General features: G+C 53.1%; 1 protein-coding gene and 1 long non-coding RNA gene across 2 annotated transcripts in view; one reads left to right on the plus strand and one right to left on the minus strand.

Annotated features, from left to right (window-relative positions):
* LOC148138472 (ETS domain-containing transcription factor ERF-like) overlaps positions 1–4,845 on the plus strand; it is an 84,476-nt gene extending 79,631 nt beyond the window's left edge. The window contains exon 4 of the mRNA XM_087981552.1: positions 4,049–4,845. Coding sequence (XP_087837678.1) covers positions 4,049–4,830 — 782 coding nt within the window. The 3' untranslated portion in view covers positions 4,831–4,845. The remainder of the gene's footprint in view (positions 1–4,048) is intronic.
* Positions 1–18,764, minus strand: part of LOC148138471 (uncharacterized) — a 170,081-nt gene that overhangs the window by 82,409 nt on the left and 68,908 nt on the right. The gene's annotated exons all lie outside the window — the stretch shown is intronic.

An 18,764-nucleotide genomic window follows, 5' to 3' on the forward strand; every position in this document is an offset into this window, starting at 1 on the left:
AGACTGGAATCTAATAGAGGGGTTCAGGGTGGGTTATATACAGAATAACAGATACCCCGGGAGTGAGTTACAGACTGGAATCTAATCGAGGGGTTCAGGGTGGGTTACATACAGAATAACAGATACCCGGGAGTGAGTTACAGACTGAAATCTAATCGAGGGGTTCAGAGTGGTTTATCCATAGAATAACCGATACCCGGAAATGGGTTACAGACTGGAATCTAATTGAGGGGTTTAGGGTAGTTTTTATATCAAATAACAGATACCTGGGAGTGAGTTACAGACTGGAGTCTAACCAAGGAGCTCACGGTGGGTTATATTTTCTTCAGCGCTGTATAGGCCCTTCAGTCCTTGGTGGTATGTACAGTAACAGATACCCGAGAGTGAGTTACAGACTGGAATCTTATTGAGGAATTCAGAGTGGGTTGTATGTCGAATTACAGATACCCAGGAGTTAGTTACAGACTGTAATCTCATCGAGGAGTTCAGGATGGTTTATGTATAGAATAACAGATGTCAGGGAATGAACTACAGATTGGAATCTAATTGAGGCGTTCATGGTGGTCTATTTATGGAATAAGAGATTTGCAGGAGTCTGGTGTGTTAGCAGAGTGGAAGTCCGACGTTACTCAGGGAAGGGCGTACATCCTGGTCAGTGAGAATTATGCCAGGCTTTGGTAAGCAAGTGAGAGTAGTAGACTTTCAGAAACGGGGTTCAGGCTGAGATGAGAAGACAGGGTGCAAATCTGTTATCCCAAGGCTGACACGGTGGCTCACAGTGCCAGGGACCCGGGTTCGATTCCAGCTTCTGGTAACTCTGTGTGGAATTTGCACCTTCTCCCCGTGTCTGCGTGGGTTTCCTCCAGGTGTTCCGGTTTCCTCCCACAGCCCGAAGATGTACAGGTTAGGGTGGAATGGCCATGGGAAATGTGGGGCTACCAGGACAGGGGAGTGGGTGGGATGCCCTTCAGATGGGCTGTGCCATCTCGATCGGCCAAACGGCTCCTTACCGCACTGTAGAGATTGTATGATCTCTCCATTCTGAGAGTTTGCACATTCTTCCCAGGTCTGCATGGCTTTCCTCCCACAATCCAAAGATGCGCAGGTCAAGTGAGTTGGCCTTGCTAAACGGCCGACAGTGTGAGATGCATCAGTAGGGCGTAAACACAGGGAAGTCGGTAATACGCGTAAGGGGAATGGGTCTGGGTGGGTTCCTCTTCGGAGGGTCAGTGTGGACTTCGTATTTGGATTAGATTAGATTCCTCTACAGTGTGGAAACAGGCCCTTCAGCTCAACAGGTCCACACCAACCTTCCCAGACCCATTTCCCTCTGACTAGCATGGCCAGTTCACCTGAGCTGCACATCTTTGGATTGTGAGAGGAAACCCGCTCAGACACTGGGAGAATGTGCCAACTCCACACAGACAGTCACCCAAGGCTGGAATCGAACCTGGGTCCCTGGCGCCGTGAGGCAGCAGTGCTAGCCACTGTGCTGCCCCTGTTGGGCTAAAGGGCCTGTTCCACACCATAGCAGTTCGAATCTTAAAAAAAAATCTATAGGTTACTTCACTCATTTCTTGAACACTGTTTAATCTTTGAGACATCTTCCAAAACAGAGAGCAAGGTGATGGGGGGGGAGGCAGAGACAGGGAATATCACGGAGGTCTACAGGACAGGGATTAGACTTCCAGTGGCCAGGAGAGAGTGTGGGATTTGGGGTGGTGGGGGTTGGGGGGGAGAAATGTTCAAGGTGAAGTGAGTACTGCAGCTGCTGGAGGTTAGAGTCAAGATTAGAGCGTGCGGTGCTGGCAAAGCACAGCCTGGGTCAGGCAGCATCCCAGGGAGCAGGAGAGCCGACGTTTTGGGCAAAAGCCCTTCATTGGGATACGCCTGCTGCTGCCTGACCCAGGCTGTGCTTTGCCAGTGCCACACTCATCCCCAGCATCTGCGGTACCCACTTTCACCCTGTCCCCTGGAAGTCTAATCCCTCTCCAAGGCAAAAGTGATGCTGGAAACCCGAGTTTAGATCCGAGTGGTGCTGGAAAAGCACAGCAGGTCAGGCAGCATCCGAGGAGCCTCTCCTGCCCATCTGTGTGTGTGTGTTTGTGTGTCTGTGTGACATTCCCTGTCTCTGCCTCCCCCATCAGCTTGCTCTCTCTGCGTTTGGAAGATGAACTTTGTCTAATTGCAAAGTCTAATGTTTTGTTTATTTATATTTGCCATCCCCCTCCCTCTCCTTCCTCTTCTCCCCTCCCTACCTCCCCTCCCTCCCACCTCTCCCCTTTCCCCTCCCTCCCACCTCCCCCTTTCCCCTCCCTCCCACCTCCCCCCTTTCTACCTCCCCCCTTTCCCCTCCCTCCCACCTTCCCCCCCACCTCCCCCCCCACCTCCCCCCCCATTCCCCACCCACCTCCCCTTCCCCTCCCACCTCCCCCCTTTCCCCTCCTCCATCCCCTCCCACCTCCCCCCTTTCACCTCCCTCCCACTTCCCCCTTTCCCCTCCCACCTCCCCCCTTTCCCCTCCCCATCCCCTCCCTCCCACCTCTCCCCTTTCCCCTCCCACCTCCCCCCTTTCCCCTCCCACCTCCCCCCTTTCCCCTCCCACCCACCTCCCCCCTTTCCCCTCCCTCCCATCTCCCCCCATTCCCCTCCCACCTCCCCCCCATTCCCCTCCCACCTCCCCCCATTCCCCTCCCTCCCACCTCCCCCCCCATTCCCCTCCCACCTCCCCCCCATTCCCCTCCCACCTCCCCCCATTCCCCTCCCTCCCACCTCCCCCCCCCATTCCCCTCCCACCTCCCCCCCATTCCCCTCCCACCTCCCCCCCTTTCCCCTCCCACCTCCCCCCTTTCCCCTCCCCATCCCCTCCCTCCCACCTCTCCCTCCCACCTCTCCCCTTTCCCCTCCCACCTCCCCTCTTTCCCCTCCCACCTCCCCTCTTTCCCCTCCCACCTCCCCTCTTTCCCCTCCCACCCACCTCCCCCCTTTCCCCTCCCTCCCACCTCCCCCCTTTCCCCTCCCTCCCATCTCCCCCCATTCCCCTCCCACCTCCCCCCCATTCCCCTCCCACCTCCCCCCATTCCCCCCCCCTCCCACCTCCCCCCCATTCCCCTCCCACCTCCCCCCATTCCCCTCCCACCTCCCCCCCATTCCCCTCCCACCTCCCCCCATTCCCCTCCCTCCCACCTCCCCCCCCATTCCCCTCCCACCTCCCCCCCCATTCCCCTCCCACCTCCCCCCCTTTCCCCTCCCACCTCCCCCCTTTCCCCTCCCCATCCCCTCCCTCCCACCTCTCCCTCCCACCTCTCCCCTTTCCCCTCCCACCTCCCCTCTTTCCCCTCCCACCTCCCCTCTTTCCCCTCCCACCCACCTCCCCCCTTTCCCCTCCCTCCCACCTCCCCCCTTTCCCCTCCCTCCCATCTCCCCCCATTCCCCTCCCAACTCCCCCCCATTCCCCTCCCACCTCCCCCCATTCCCCCCCCTCCCACCTCCCCCCCATTCCCCTCCCACCTCCCCCCCCATTCCCCTCCCACCTCCCCCCCCATTCCCCTCCCACCTCCCCCCCATTCCCCTCCCACCTGCCCCCCTTTCCCCTCCCACCTCCCCCCTTTCCCCTCCCCATCCCCTCCCTCCCACCTCTCCCCTTTCCCCACCCACCTCCCCCCTTTCCCCTCCCACCCACCTCCCCCCTTTCCCCTCCCTCACACCTCCCCCCTTTCCCCTCCCTCCCACCTCCCCCCCTTTCCCCTCCCACCTCCCCCCTTTCCCCTCCCCATCCCCTCCCTCCCACCTCTCCCCTTTCCCCACCCACCTCCCCCCTTTCCCCTCCCACCCACCTCCCCCCTTTCCCCTCCCACCCACCTCCCCCCTTTCCCCTCCCACCCACCTCCCCCCTTTCCCCTCCCTCACACCTCCCCCCTTTCCCCTCCCTCCCACCTCCCCCCATTCCCCCGCCTCCCACCTTCCCCCGCATTCCCCTCCCTCCCACCTCCCCCCCTCTCCCCCGTCCCTCACCTCCCCCCCTCCCGTCCCCCTTTGCTGTTGGCAGGTGCCGTTCCCCAGAGCGCTCCCCCCATCCCCAGCGGCTCTTCCCTGTTCACCTTCCCGGGCCCGGAGCCCCTGTCCCCGGCTTGTTGCAGCACCAGCAGCAGCAGTGGGGCGGCGTTGGCGGCTGCCGCCCGCTACCGGGCATCTCCGGAGCAGGAGGCCAGGCTCCGGTACCCGCCTCCTGCCCCCGCCGCCGTGCGCCTGTACCAGCCGGAGGCAGTCAGCCCCTTCTCCCCCGGGGGGCCGCCCCTGGGGCCCGGCTTTGGCCTGAGCCCCGGCCCGGCACCAGGCCCAGGCCCAGGCCCAGGGGGGGTGCGCTTCAGCTTCAACCCCGAGGAGATGAGCCTGTGGCTGCAGGCCCACGCCCGCTCCGTCTACCAGTACCACCTGAGCCCGCGCTCCTTCCCGCTGGCCCGGTACCCGGCCCCGGTCACCCACACCCACACCCACACCCCCCCCGCCGAGGACGAGCCACCCGCCCCCAGCATCAGGCTCCAGGCCCCGCCGCCCGGCCGCAAGCCCCGTGCTGCTGACGCGGCTTTCACCGGGCCCAGCCCTGCGCCTCAACAGCCAGCCCCAGCCCCGGTCCCGGCCCCAGCCCCAGCCCCAGCCCCAGCCCCGGCCCCGGCCTCCAGCTCCTCTCGCGGGGCCGAGCCTGGCAGCTCCCTCATGCCCCTCAAACTGCGCTTCAAGCGGCGCTGGGTGAGTGAGAACGGCTCGGAGACGGAGCAGGGGGCGAGGGCGGTTGCAGCCTCACCCCGCCCCCCGCCCCTGAGGGACTGATACCCCCCCCCCCCAACCCCCTTCCGCAACCTGCCCCCCGCCCCCTTCCGCAATCTGCCCCCTACCCCTGTCCCTGCCCCCACCCCCTTCCAGTCTGCCCCCTGCCCCTGTCCCCGCCCCCTTCCACAGTCTGCCCCCCTGCCCCCTTCTGCAACCTGCCCCGTCTCTCTTCCCCTTGCCCCACCCCCTCTCCACCTCCCCTCCTCCCCCCTCCCCTCCCCCCCTCCCCTCCTCCATATCCATTCCCCCCCCCCCCACCGCCCCTTTCCAGCATCCGGGGTCCGAGAGGGTCGGTGCGAGGTGACATCGGGCCGGGGGACTGAGACGGAGTCGGACGGACCAGGACACGGAGAGAGAGAGAGAGAGAGAGCGCAGGCGTATCCTCGACACCATCACCGCCCCTCCCCCTCTGCCCCGCCCGGAGCAGGCGCGCTGCGGACAGCACCTCGCCTCCCGCGCTCGCAACCGTTACCTGCCTCGCGGTCCCCCTCCCACACCTCTTGTCGCGCGCACTCCATCCCTCGCCTTCCCCTCCCTCATCCCCATTCACACACTCACACCTTTTGTCGGGTGTGCCTCCCTGTCCTCGCTCACCCTCACTCCCCCTCTCCCCCTCACCCTCTCTCCCCTCGCCCTCCTCCCCCTCCCTCCCCTCGCGCTCCTCCCCCTCACGCTTCCCCATCCCCCCTCCCTCCCCTCACCCTCTTCCCCCTCACGCTTCCCCATCCCTCCCTCTCCCCTCGCGATCCTCTCTCCCTCCCCCACTGCTCCCAAGTCCCTCCTTCCCCCTCGCGCTCCCCCCTCCCCTCCTCCCTCTCATGCTCCTCCCAACCACTCCTACACCCCCCCCCCCTGCGCTTCCCCTCTCCCCTCACATTCATTCTCCTCGTGCTCCTCCCTCTCCTTCCTCCCCCACTCCCCTCACACACCCTCCCCCATTCGCACTCTCACTCCTCTTGTCACACTGCCCCCCCCCCCACCCCCCGGGCTCCTCCGTCCCCCCTTCCACCCCGCACTCCCCCTCACCTCCCACCACTCTCCCTGCATTCCTCCGGTCCTCTCTCATGCTCCCCCCACCCCATCACACTCACCCCGCTTGCCCCAAGTTCTTTCCGCTTGTGCTCCCCCCCCTGCCCCCCTTGTCCACCCGCACTCCCCCTCCTCCTGAACCCATTCCTCCCCCATTCTTCCTCAGCCTTGCTCACTCCGTACCTCCTTTACGTGCCCCCAGAACCCCCCTACTCTCTTTCCCCACTAACCTCACTCTGCTCCTTCCTGTACTCACTCGTGTAACTCCTCACGTCCCTGCTTCCTCCCCACCCTTGTCTCATTCATTCCTCCCCACCCTTCACTCCCTCTCTGCCCTCCCTCTCCTGTAGTTCCTTCTGCAGGCTCTCTGTCCTCACCTCCCTCGAACTCTCCCTTCACATCCCTCGCATCACCAGATCCTTCTCTCCTCATTCCTTCCTCCCTCTCCCTCTGCTCATTCCCCTTGCACCATATCCTCAGTCCCCCCTCCACGCACCCCGCCCTCTTCTATTGCATTGCCTTATGAACCTACTCCCCTCATTCTGTCCCCTCACTCCTTCACCTCGCACCTACCCACACTCCTCTCCCGGCCTGCCCGGTGTGTGTAAATGGGGAGAGGGTGGGTGAGGGGGTTAATCCCCCTCCAATAGTGGGAACAGACTGTCGGTGTGTTTAAATGGGGTTAGGGTGAGTGAGGGGGTTAATCCCCCTCTGATAGGGGGAACAGACTGCCTGGTGTGTGTGTAAATGGGGAGAGGGTGGGTGAGGGGGTTAATCCCCCTCTGATAGGGGGAACAGACTGCCCGGTGTGTGTAAATGGGGAGAGGGTGGGTGAGGGGGTTAATCCCCCTCTGATAGGGGGAACAGACTGCCCGGTGTGTGTAAATGGGGAGAGGGTGGGTGAGGGGGTTAATCCCCCTCCAATAGGGGAACAGACTGACTGCCCGATGTGTGTAAATGTTTGATATGAAGTGTGTGATGTGTTTAACTGATGTTTCATACCATATGGTGCCTGCAAATGTATTTCTCTGAACTGTAATTAAATAAGATATATACTTTGATCGTGCAAGATGTTCGCTATATATTTTTCCGAAAGTATCTTCAGAGTAAATTTACTTCAATATTAAAAGTGGGATGATTTTAACTACGTTTTAAACAGTGTGTGTATGTCTCATTTCTTTGTGCAAGCAGACTTTCCGATATGTGGGAATTACAGTAGGCTTCAGGAGCCCACACCCCTTTCCCACAAACTGTGAGAACTCTCTTGGTGCTTTGTAGCTGATGTGTTTTAACCTGTCTCTCCCCATGTCTGTTCCCACCCCCCTCTCTCTGTCCCTCCCCCCCCCCCCCCATCTAGTTTTGTGTGTCCCTCCTCACTCTCTCATTCACTCCATCTCTCTCTCTCTATCTCTCTTTCTCTCCAGTCTGTCGTGCCATTCTGGTGTCGCCTTTGCTGTCACTATAGCTCTCTCGCTGCCTGTTTTTGTCTCTCTCTCTTAATCGGTTCTCCTTGCTCATTTGATTGTTTTCATGAGATGTGGGCCTCACTGACTATTGTTATCCGTCCCTAGTTGCCCCCCCCCCCCCTTGAGAAGGTGGGGGTGAGCTGCCTCCTTGACCCGCTGCAGTCCGTGTGCTGTGGGTAGACCCACAATGCCCTGAGGGAGGGAATTCCAGGATTCTGACCCAGCCACACTGAAGGGAACGGCGATATATTTCTGAGTCGGGATGGTGAGGGGCTCGGAGGGGAACTTGCAGGGGGGGAACTGCTGTTCCCATATACCTGCTGCCCCTTCTCCTTCTGGATGGAAGTGGCCGTGGGGTTTGGAAGGTGCTGCCTGAGGGTCTTTGGGGAATTTCTGCAGGGCATCTTGTAGATGGTCCACACTGCTGCTACTGAGCTTCGGTGGGGGGGGGGGGGATGTTTGTGGGTGTGGGGCCAATCAAGTGGACAGCTTTGACCTGGATGGTGTCAAGTATTGTTGGAGCTGCCCCCATCCAGGGCAAATGGATATTATTCCATCACACTCGTGACTTATGCCTTGTAGATGGTGGGACAGGCTTTGGGGATTCGAGAGGGGAGTTACTGCAGGATTCCTAGCCTCTGACCTGCTCTTGTAGCCGCTGTATCTATGTGGCTAGTCCATTTCAGTTTCTGGTCAATGGTAACCTCCAGGATAACAAAGAACAAAGAAAATTTACAGCCCAGGAACAGGCCCTTCTGTCCTCCAAGCCTGTGCTGATCCAAATCCACTAGGTCTAAACCTATTGTTGAATTCCTAAGGATCTGTATCCCTCTGCTCCCCACCTACTCATGCATCTGTCCAGACGTACCTTAAATGAATCTATCGTGCCTGCCTCTACTGGCAACGTGTTCCAGGCACCTACCACCCTCTGTGTAAACTACTTGCTGCGTGTATCCCCCTTAAACTTTCTCCTCTCATTCTTGAATCCTTGGCAAAAAGCTTATCTCCAACCACCCTGTCTATACCCTTCATGATTTTATAGACCTCAATCAGGTCCTCCATCAATCTCCTTTTTTTCTAATGAAAACACCTACTCGACCTCTCTTCATAGCTAGCACCTTCCATACCAGGCAACATCCTCGTATGTCTTCTCTACACCCTCTCCAAAGCATCCACATCCAGACCAGAACTGTACACAGTATTCTAAATGCGACCTAACCAAAGTCTTGTACAATTTTAACATGACCTGCCAGCTCTTATATTGAATACCCTGTCCGGCGAAGGCAAGCATACTATATGCCTTCTTGACCACTCTATCCACCTGTGCAGCCACCTTCAGGGTACAATGGACCTGAACTCCCAGATCTCTCTGCCCATCAACTTTTCCCAAGGCTCTTCCAATTTACAGTATAGTTTACTCTCGAATTAGAAATACATCACCTCACATTTGCCACGATTGAACTCCATCTGCCAGTTCTCCACCCAACTCTCCAGTCTGTCTATATTCTCCTGTATTCTCTGACAGTCCCCTATGCTTTCTGCTACTCCACCAATCTTCGTGTCATCTGCAAATGTTGATGGGGGGGATTCAGTGCTGGTAACACCATTGAATGTCAAAGGACAGTGGTTATTGGAGATGGTCATAGCCTGGCATTTGTATGGCATGAATGTTACTTGTCACTTGTTAGCCCAAGCCTGGGTATAGTGTAGCTTTCATTACATTTGGAAACGGACTGCTTCAGTCTCTGAGGAGTCACGAATGCTGCTAAACATTGTGCAATCCCCACTTCGGACCTTATGAGAGAGGGAAGGTCATTGATGAAGCAGCTGAAGGTGGTTGGGGCCATGGACACTAGCTGAAAATGTGTTGCTGGAAAAGCGCAGCAGGTCAGGCAGCATCCAGGGAACAGGAGAATCGACGTTTCGGGCATAAGCCCTTCTTCACTTTCTCCGCCATGCACACTACCCTGAGGGACTTCTGCAGAGGTGTCCTGGAGCTGAGATAACTGACCCTCCAACAACCATGACTATCTTCACCTGTGTGTCAGATATGACTCTAACCAGCGGAAAGTTGGCCCCCTGATTACCACGGATGCCAGTTTTGCCAGGGCTGTCCCTCTCCCCTCCCCTCTGGAATTCAGCTCTTTTGTCCAAGTTTGAACCAAGGCTTGAACCATGAGATCAGGAGCTGAGTGTCCCTTGACATTCAATGGTGTTACCATCACTGAATCCCCCACTGTCAACATCTTGGCGGCTACCTTTGACCAGGAGCTCAACTGGACTCACCACATAAACACAGTGGCTACAAGAGCAGGTCAGAGGTGTGAGGAACACTGTGCTGAGTAATTCTCCCTGACTCCACAAAGCCTGTCCATCATGCACAGGGCACAAGTCAGGAGTGTGATTGAAGACTCCCCGCTTGAAAAATCGCGAATGGTGACTCCTTTATTTCAAAAAGAAAGGGAGGCATTAAAGCAGGAAGCTATCCGTCACTTTGTGTAACATCTGTCAGGCGGAAATGTAGGGAGGTATTCCTAAAAATAGTTTAGAAGGGCATTTACAAAGAAATTGAGCTAGTCGGGCAGAGTCAACATGGTTTGGCGAAAGAGATGCTTACCCAATTTTAAAAAGCGAAACCTGCTGCAGATAAAGGAGCACCAGTGGATTTGTCACCAGAAGAGTATTTGACAATTGGACGACAAAAGTTTGTGGAGTAGAGGGTAAGGTATTGGCATGGGTAAAAGCCTGGCTGGTGAGTAGGCGACAAAGTAGGGATCAATGGGTTTGCTTTTTCGGGTTGGGATCGCAACCAGAACCTTGTGTGTGCACAACTAGACAAATGGCTTAGAAGTCTAGGACTGAAAAATGCAGTAGCTCCTACAATGTTACGATTTATTCTGAGGTTGATTGAATACAAGAATAGGGAGGTTATATTTGAGTTATACAGGGCATTGGTGAGAGTATTGAGCACAGCATCAGTTGCCCTTATTTAAGGATGATGTAAGTGAGTTCATTAAAGGTTTACGAGACTAGTACCTAGAATGCTCATAGAGTCAGACAGCGCAGACACAGACCCTTCGGCCCAACCAGTCCGTGCCGACCCTAATCCCAAACAAACCTAGTCCCACCTGCCTGCTCCTGGCCCATATCCCTCCAAACCTTATCCAAATGTCTTTTTCAATGTTGTAACTGAACGCGCATCCACCACTTCCTCAGGAAGTTCATTCCACACACGAGCCACTCTTTGTGTAAAACATTTGCTCCTCATGTTTTTTTTTAAATGTCTCTCCTCTCACCTTAAAAACATGCCCCCTAGTCTTAAAATCCCCCATCCTGGAGGAAAAATGCGTACCATTAACCCAATCTATACCTCTCAGTATTTTTATAAACCTCTGTAAGGTCACCTGTGAATCTCCTACTGACCAGTGAAAAACGTCCCACTCTCTCCTTATGACTCAAACTCCCCATTTCTGGCATCCTCCCGGTAAATCCCTTCTGAACCCTCTCCGGGTTAATAATCCCCTTCCTGTAACAGGGCGCCCAGAACTGGATACAGTGCTCCAGACGAGGCCTCACCAATGTCCTGTACAACCCCAACATGGCGTCCCCAACTCCTGTACTCCAAGGACTGAGCAATATTTGAGGCATGGAACAGTACAGCACAGGAATGGATCCTTCGGCTCATAATGTTGTGCCACACAGGATGCCAAACTAAACTAATCCCTTCTGCCTGTCCTCGCTCCATTCCTTTTGCTGTTTCATGTGCTTACCCACATTCCTATCGCTCTCTGTAAACAAACGTGCTGCCTACACACCTCCTTTGAACTTGCCCCGTCTCACCTGAAATACCTGCCCCTCGAGTTTCAACTGTGGGGGAGAAAAAGATTCTGACCATCAACTGTTTGATTGACCCTCAGTGGTGGAGATGATGTTCCCACTTATCGTAGAGTGTAGAATTATGGGCTCACTGTTTAAAATGCACATTTATAACAGAGAGCTGAGGTGAAAAAGTTTTTTTCTCAGAGGGCCCAAGTGCCTTTGGGCATCCCCTTCTCAAAAGGTGGTGCAAGTAGAGTTTTTGTAAGGCAGAGGTGGATAGATTTTTGATAAACAAGGGGGTCAAAGGTTATCAGGTATGGTTGGAAATGTGGGGGAGCCAGATCGGCCATAATCTTATTGAATGGCTCAAGGGGCCGAATGGCCTACACTTGTTCGAAATTTGTATGTTTTTGTTTGTCGCCTCATCCTCCGGCCTGCCTGGTGCTGCTCCCAGCATGCCCTCCTGCACTCTCCATTGAACCAGGGTTGACCCCCTGGCTTGACGGTAATGGGTGAGTCGGGGGGGGTGATATACCGGGCCATGAGGTTCCAGATTGTGCTGGAGGACCGTTCTGCTGCTGTTGACGGCCCACAGCACCTCATGGATGTCCCTGTCTTGAGCTGCTGGGTCTGTTTGAAGTCTGTCCCATTGGGGATAGAGCCTCCCAACCCAATGGAGGGGATTCTCAATGGGAAGGTGGGACTTTGTCTCCATCAGGACAGTGCGGTGGTCACTCTTACCGATACTGTCATGGGCAGATACATCTGCAGCCGGCTGGTTGGTGAGGATGAGGGTAGGGGTGTTTCTCCCTCCTGTTGGATCCCCCCTCACCCCACACCCCAACCTGCCTCAGACCCCAGTCTAGCAGCGATGTCCTTTCGGACCCGACCAGCTCGATCCGGAATGCTGCTGTCTCTGAGCCACCCTTGGTGGTGGGCACTGAAATCCCCCCGCCCCACCCCCAGAGCACACTCTGTGCCCTTGCCACCCTCTAAGGGTGTATCTACACAGAGAGGGGGGGGGGAAGTATTGATCCATCAGCCAAGGGAGGGTGGTACGGGGGGACTAGTGGGAGGGTTTCTTGCCCGTGTTTAACCTGAAGCCATGAGACGTCGTGGGGTTCGGACTCGCTGTTGAGATAAGGCCAGATTTGCAGTACTGCTTATAATTTGTCCTGGTTTAGGAAGGAAGCTATTAAATTGGAGAGACAATGTGCAAACTCCACACAAACAATCGCCTGAGGGTGGAATCGAACCCAGGTTCCTGGCAGCAGTGCTAACCACTGAGCCACCACGTCACCCAGGGTAAACAGGGCTATTTCTGCCATTGTCATTTACTGGTGCCACAGCCAACACCAGGTGGTCTCTCTCTCTCTCTCTCTCCCTCACCCTGTCTCTCTCTCCCTCTTGCTCTGTCTCTTTCTCTCTTGTGCTCTCTCTCTCACTTCCTCTTCCTTTCTCCTCTCTCTCTCTCTCTCTCTCTCTCTCACACTCTCCAGGTTTGCTACCCTCCCCTGCAGCTGTATTTTGGGTTATCTGTAACTACTCACTCAGGCACTGGTTTGGTGAGACTGCTGATCCCCAGGGGTAGGCTGCCTTCAGTCTCCATTCCTCGGCCACAGATCGATCCCATCCTGTAACATTAGAAGCAGCAACCAGCCAATTCATTTACTGACTGCCCCCTGGGGACAGAGAGAGAGAGAGAGAGAGAGAAAACTGCTCTCAGTGATAGCACTTCCATCTCACTGTCTCTGGAACTGAGATGGACGGTGATGAAGGCTTTTAGTCTGAGAAAAATAAAAGTGACACAAACTGGACGTTCAGGGGTTTGTCACGTTTGGGAGGCTGAGGCAGGGAGGAACCATTTGGAAAACCTGGAATACCATGTAGGGTGGGAATAAATGGAGCTGGACCTCTTAGTAGTGAGATGAGGAAATAATTCTTTGTACGAAAGGAGGAAAAAGTCTGGAATGAAGGCAGAAATGGAAATCTGTGAATGAAATGTAAAGTTTCATTGCTCAGCAACGCAGAATTTAAAATAGACCTTTAAGCACTCCTTCTGAACCTTTCAACTGCCGGCTGACTGTTTGAAACAACATGTCCCTTTGACTGTAAGTTAACGAAATAACGACCTGGGAATAACCTGGAAACACCAAACTCAAAAGAAAGGGCGCAGCAAATTTGGCAGTACCTGTCCAGAGAGAGAGAGAGAGAGAGAGAAAATTAATGTTTTGAGTTCAGGGTCACTTCTTCAGAATGTCCCCTTTCACTGTCATGATCATCTACTGGATGAGGTCACTGTAAACCGATCCTCACTATTTCCACAGAGGTTCCAATGATTTATTTTAATAAAAGGTAGATGCAGTACCCCAATCTACCTGAATAAGGTCGAGAGACAGCATGGATCAGATTTCAGTGCTAGACAAGGATTATTAATTACTTGAAGTAATGAGGCTATCGCTGCAGGTAAAAACTGACGCAAACCTGATTTAAACTTTAATCCCCTTATCAATTCCTTCTTACAGACACACACAGAGACAAACTTGATATACACCTCCTTACACAAAAACAGGCAAACTTTATAAACATTCCCTTACACACAGACAAACCTTACCAAGTCTACCTCTCACAAACACACACAGATAAACTTTATAAACTCACCCTCTCACATACAGGTAAACTTTATAAACTCTCCCTTACACACACACATAAACTTTCCCTTACACACACACACAAACTTTATAAACGTTCCCTTACACGCACACATAAACTTTATGAATTCTCCCTCACACACACATTAATTTATAAACTCTCTTATACACGCAGATAAATGGATAAACTCTCTTACACACACAGATAAACTGATAAACTCTCCCTCACACACACAGATAAATTAGATAAACTCTCCCTCGCGCACACATAAATCTTATAAACTCTCCCTCACACACACAGATAAACTTTGCGAACTGTCCCTTGCACACACAGCTAAACCTTGCAAACTCTCCCTCACATACACGTATAACCTTATAAATTCTCCCCTACACACACAGATAAACTTTACAAACTCTCCCTTACACACATACATAGACAGACCTTATAAACTCCCCCTTACACCAGTCTCCGATGCTCCAGGGAAAATTGACCCAGCCTATTCAGTGTCTCCCTATAGCTCAAATCCTCCAACCCTGGTAACATCCTTGCACATCTTTTCTGAACCCTTTCAAGTTTTACAATATCCCTCCTATAGCAGGGAGACCGGAATTGCACACAAAAGTGGCCTAACCAATGTCCTGTACAGCCACAACATGATCTCCCAACTCCTGTACTCAACACTCTGACCAATAAAGGAAACCATACCAAACGCATTCTTCACTATCCTATATACCTGCGACTCCACTTTCAAGGAAATATGAACCTGCACTCCAAGGTCTCTTTGTTCAGCAACACCTTACTATTAAGAGTCTAAGTCCTGCTCTGATTAACCCTTCCAAAATGCAGCACCTCACATTTATCTAAATTAAACTCCTGGATAAATGTGAGGAATTGCATTTTGGTAGAACAAACAGGGGCAGGACTTATGCAATAAAAGTAAGGCCTTGGGTAGTGTTGTAGAACAGAGAGACCTAAGGGGTTCAGAGACATAATTCTTTGAAATTTACATCTCAGTTCGTCAGGATGTTAAAACCATTGCTTGGCCCTTTGAGTGTAGGAGTTGGGATGTCTTGTTGAGTTTGTACAGGATGTTTGTGAGGCCTCTCCCTCCGTGCTCTCTATGAACGGTTCAGGAGCCGAGGCCAAGGTGAGGGTGGGAACGGTTAAACGTCAGCATGAGGTCTCCTTGCCCACGTTTGACCTGATACAGTGAAATGTTTCTGGGTCCGAAGACAATTTTCCAGGAAACTCTTTCCCAACTGTGCTGCCCATAGCCCAGCTGTTCCAGTAACGCATACAACAGTGGTATTGATTTGGGATAGTCAGCATGGTTTTGCGTGAGGCATATTGTGTCTCACAAACTTGATACAGATTTTCTTTAATGAAATAACCAAAAAGACTGATGAGGGCAGAGCAGTAGATGTTGTTTACTTGGGATTTAGCAAAGCCTTTGACAAGGCACGGTGGCACAGTGGTTAGCACTGCTGCCTCACAGCGCCAGAGACCCGGGTTCAATTCCCGACTCAGGCAACTGACTGTGTGGAGTTTGCACGTTCTCCCCGTGTCTGCGTGGGTTTCCTCCGGGTGCTCCGGTTTCCTACCACAGTCCAAAGATGTGCGGGTCAGGTGAATTGGCCATGCTAAATAGGTTAAAGGGGTAAATGTAGGGGTATGGGTGGGTTGTGCTTCGGCGGGGCGGTGTGGACTTGTTGGGCCGAAGGGCCTGTTTCCACACTGTAATGTAATCTAATCTAAAAAAAAGGTTTTGCATGGGAGACTATCTAGTACAGTTATTGATGAAGGGCTTTTGCCCGAAACGTCGATTTTACTGCTCCTTGGATGCTGCCTGAACTGCTGTGCTCTTCCAGCACCACTAATGCAGTAACTAGTACAGTCAGATCACATGGGATTCAGTGAGTTTGCACACTGCATACAAATTGGCTTTACAGTAGGGGACAGAGGGTGGTGTCGGATTGGAGGCCTGTGACCAGCGTTGTTCCACAGGGGTTGGTACTGGTTCCTCTTTTGTTCATCATTTTATATGAATAAGTTGGATGAGAATGCAGGAGGCATGGTTAGTAAGTCTAGAATCGGTCATGAAGTGGATCTCGATCCATTGGGTCAATGGGCTGAGGAGTGGCAGACGGAGTTTAATTTGGATAAACGTGAGGTAACAAACAAGGACAGGACTTTTCCAATTAACGGTAGGGTCTTGGGTAGTGTTGAACAGAGAGACAGAGGGATTCAGGTACATAATTCTTTGTCATTTGTGTCACATGTAGACAGGGAGGTTAAGAAGGCAAGACTTGTTGCCTTCATTGCTCAGACCTTGGAGTGCAGGAGTTGGGGACGCCATGTTGGGGTTGTACAGGACATTGGTGAGGCCTCGTCTGGAGCACTGTGTCCAGTTCTGGTCACCCTGTTACAGGAAGGAGATTATTAACCCGGAGAGGGCTCAGAAGGGATTTACCACAATATTACTGGGAATGGCTGGGTAGGCTGGGAGCTTTTTTTTCACTGGAGCGTAGGGGTTGAGGGATGACTTTATGTAGGTTTAAAATGTAGGTATAAAATCATGAGGGGCATGGATAAGGTGAATGACAGGTGTCTTTTGCCTAGGATGGGGGATTTCAAGCCCAGGGGGCATACTTTTAAGATGTGAGGAGACAGATTTAAAAAAAAGACATGAGGGGCAATTTTATTTACATGGAGAGTGGTGCGTGTGTGGAGTGAACTCCCTGAGGATGTGGTACAATGTATAGATGTGCTTTTCACGCTGAAGAGAAGAAGGAAGAGAGGTGATTTGGTAGAAGTGTACAAGGTAATGAGAGGCATAGATAGAGCAGATAGCCAGAGACTTTTCCCCAGGGAGGAAATGACTGTCATGAGGGGGTCGTAATTTTAAGGTGATTGGAGGAAGGTATGTGGGAGATGTCAGAGGTGGGTTCTTTACACAGAGATTGGTGGGTGTGTGGAATGTACTGCTAGCAGTGGTAGCAGAGTCAGAGACATTAGGGACAGCTAAGCGATTGCTGGATAAGCACATGGATGGCAGTAAATTGAGGGGTGTGTATGTTAGGTTGATCTTCGATTAAGGTAAGTGCTTAGCACAACGCTGTGGGCCGAAAGGCATAAGAGACCATAAGACATAGGAGTGGAAGTAAGGCCATTCGGCCCATCGAGTCCACTCCGCATGTACTGTTCTAGATTAGATTACTTACAGTGTGGAAACAGGCCCTTCAGCCCAACAAGCCTACACCGACTCTCCGAAGAGCAACCCACCCAGACCCATTCCCCTAACACTACGGGCAATTTAGCATGGCCAATTCACCTAACCTTCCTGAAGAAGGGCCTGTGCCCGAAACGTCGAATCTCCTGTTCCCTGGATGCTGCCTGACCTGCTGTGCTGTTCCAGCAATAAAGTTTCAACTTTGATCTCCAGCATCTGCAGACCTCACTTTCTCCTCAATTCACCTAACCTGCACATTTTTGGACTGTGGGAGGAAACCGGAGCACCCGGAGGAAACCCACGCAGACACGGGGAGAATGTGCAAACTCCCGCGCGGACAGTTGCCCGAGGTGGGAATTGAACCCGGGTCTCTGGTGCTGTGGGGCAGCAGTGCTAACCACTGTGCCACCGTGCCGCCCATAAGTTCTCTAAGTACATGATTAGGAAAGGTTCGGATGATATGAGGCAAGCGTGGGCAGATGGGATTATGTTCAGTTGGACTGAAGGGTCTGTTTCTGAGCTACAACTTAAAAGTCATCGCTCATAGCACCCGTTTCAGGAAAGGAAACTGGTTTTCTGCCAGTTGAAACTCAGTTTCCGTTTGTACTGCAGAGAACAGGCAGCCTCTGCTGGGGAAGAGGGGCAACAGACCCTTCTGCATCTTTCTCTCTCTCTCTGCCTCTGTGTCTCAGCAACTTGTTTCTAGCTCCGACCTGCTCAGCTAACCGAGAACCAACCAGCCTCACGGGTAACCAACCGCTCGGCTCCTTGCTGTCTGTATGAACACAAAACCTCCAGCAGGAGCGTTCACAATGAGTGCGGAGTTCCTTGCTGTGAAATCATGCATTTTGAAGGATTTTGAATTAAAGGCGGGTAGAAATTTGAGGTGCCGTAATGGGGGAGCTATCAGAAGACTGGAGGATTACAAACATTACGGCCTGGACCAATAAAGGTTAATCGCGGTAGTTATGGACTGGTTAGGGTGATGGGGGAAACTTCAAGACCACAACTGCTGTGGTTCTGTTCGCCGAGCTGGGAATTTGTGTTGCAGACGTTTCGTCCCCTGTCTAGGTGACATCCTCAATGCTTGGGGGCCTCCTGTGAAGCACTTCTGTGGTGTTTCCTCCTGCATTTGTAGTGGTTTGAATCTGCCGCTTCCGGTTGTCAGTTCCAGCTGTCCGCTGCAGTGGTCGGTATATTGGGTCCAGATCAATGTGCTTATTGATTGAATCTGTGGATGAGTGCCATGCCTCTAGGAATTCCCTGGCTGTTCTCTGTTTGGCTTGTCCTATAATAGTAGTGTTGTCCCAGTCAAATTCATGTTGCTTGTCATCTGCGTGAGTGGCTACTAAAGATAGCTGGTCGTGTCGTTTCGTGGCTAGTTGGTGTTCATGGATGCGGATCGTTAGCTGTCTTCCTGTTTGTCCTATGTAGTATTTTGTGCAGTCCTTGCATGGGATTTTGTACACTACGTTGACTAGCCACACTATCATACATCAAGAGCATTCCCGAACTGACAGCCAGACTACTGCGACCACTAGGAGTCATAACAGCACACAAACCAACAGCCACTCTCAGACAACAACTCACCAGGATGAAGGACCCAATACCCAGCATGAGCAAAACCAATGTAGTGTACAAAATCCCATGCAAGGACTGCACTAAACACTACATAGGACAAACAGGAAGACAGCTAACGATCCATATCCATGAACACCAACTAGCCACGAAACGACACG

The sequence above is a fragment of the Chiloscyllium plagiosum genome, unplaced genomic scaffold (assembly GCF_037043375.1).
Source record: "Chiloscyllium plagiosum isolate Xiang-an unplaced genomic scaffold, Cpla_swu_hap1 HiC_scaffold_40, whole genome shotgun sequence".
Taxonomy (NCBI): domain Eukaryota; kingdom Metazoa; phylum Chordata; class Chondrichthyes; order Orectolobiformes; family Hemiscylliidae; genus Chiloscyllium; species Chiloscyllium plagiosum.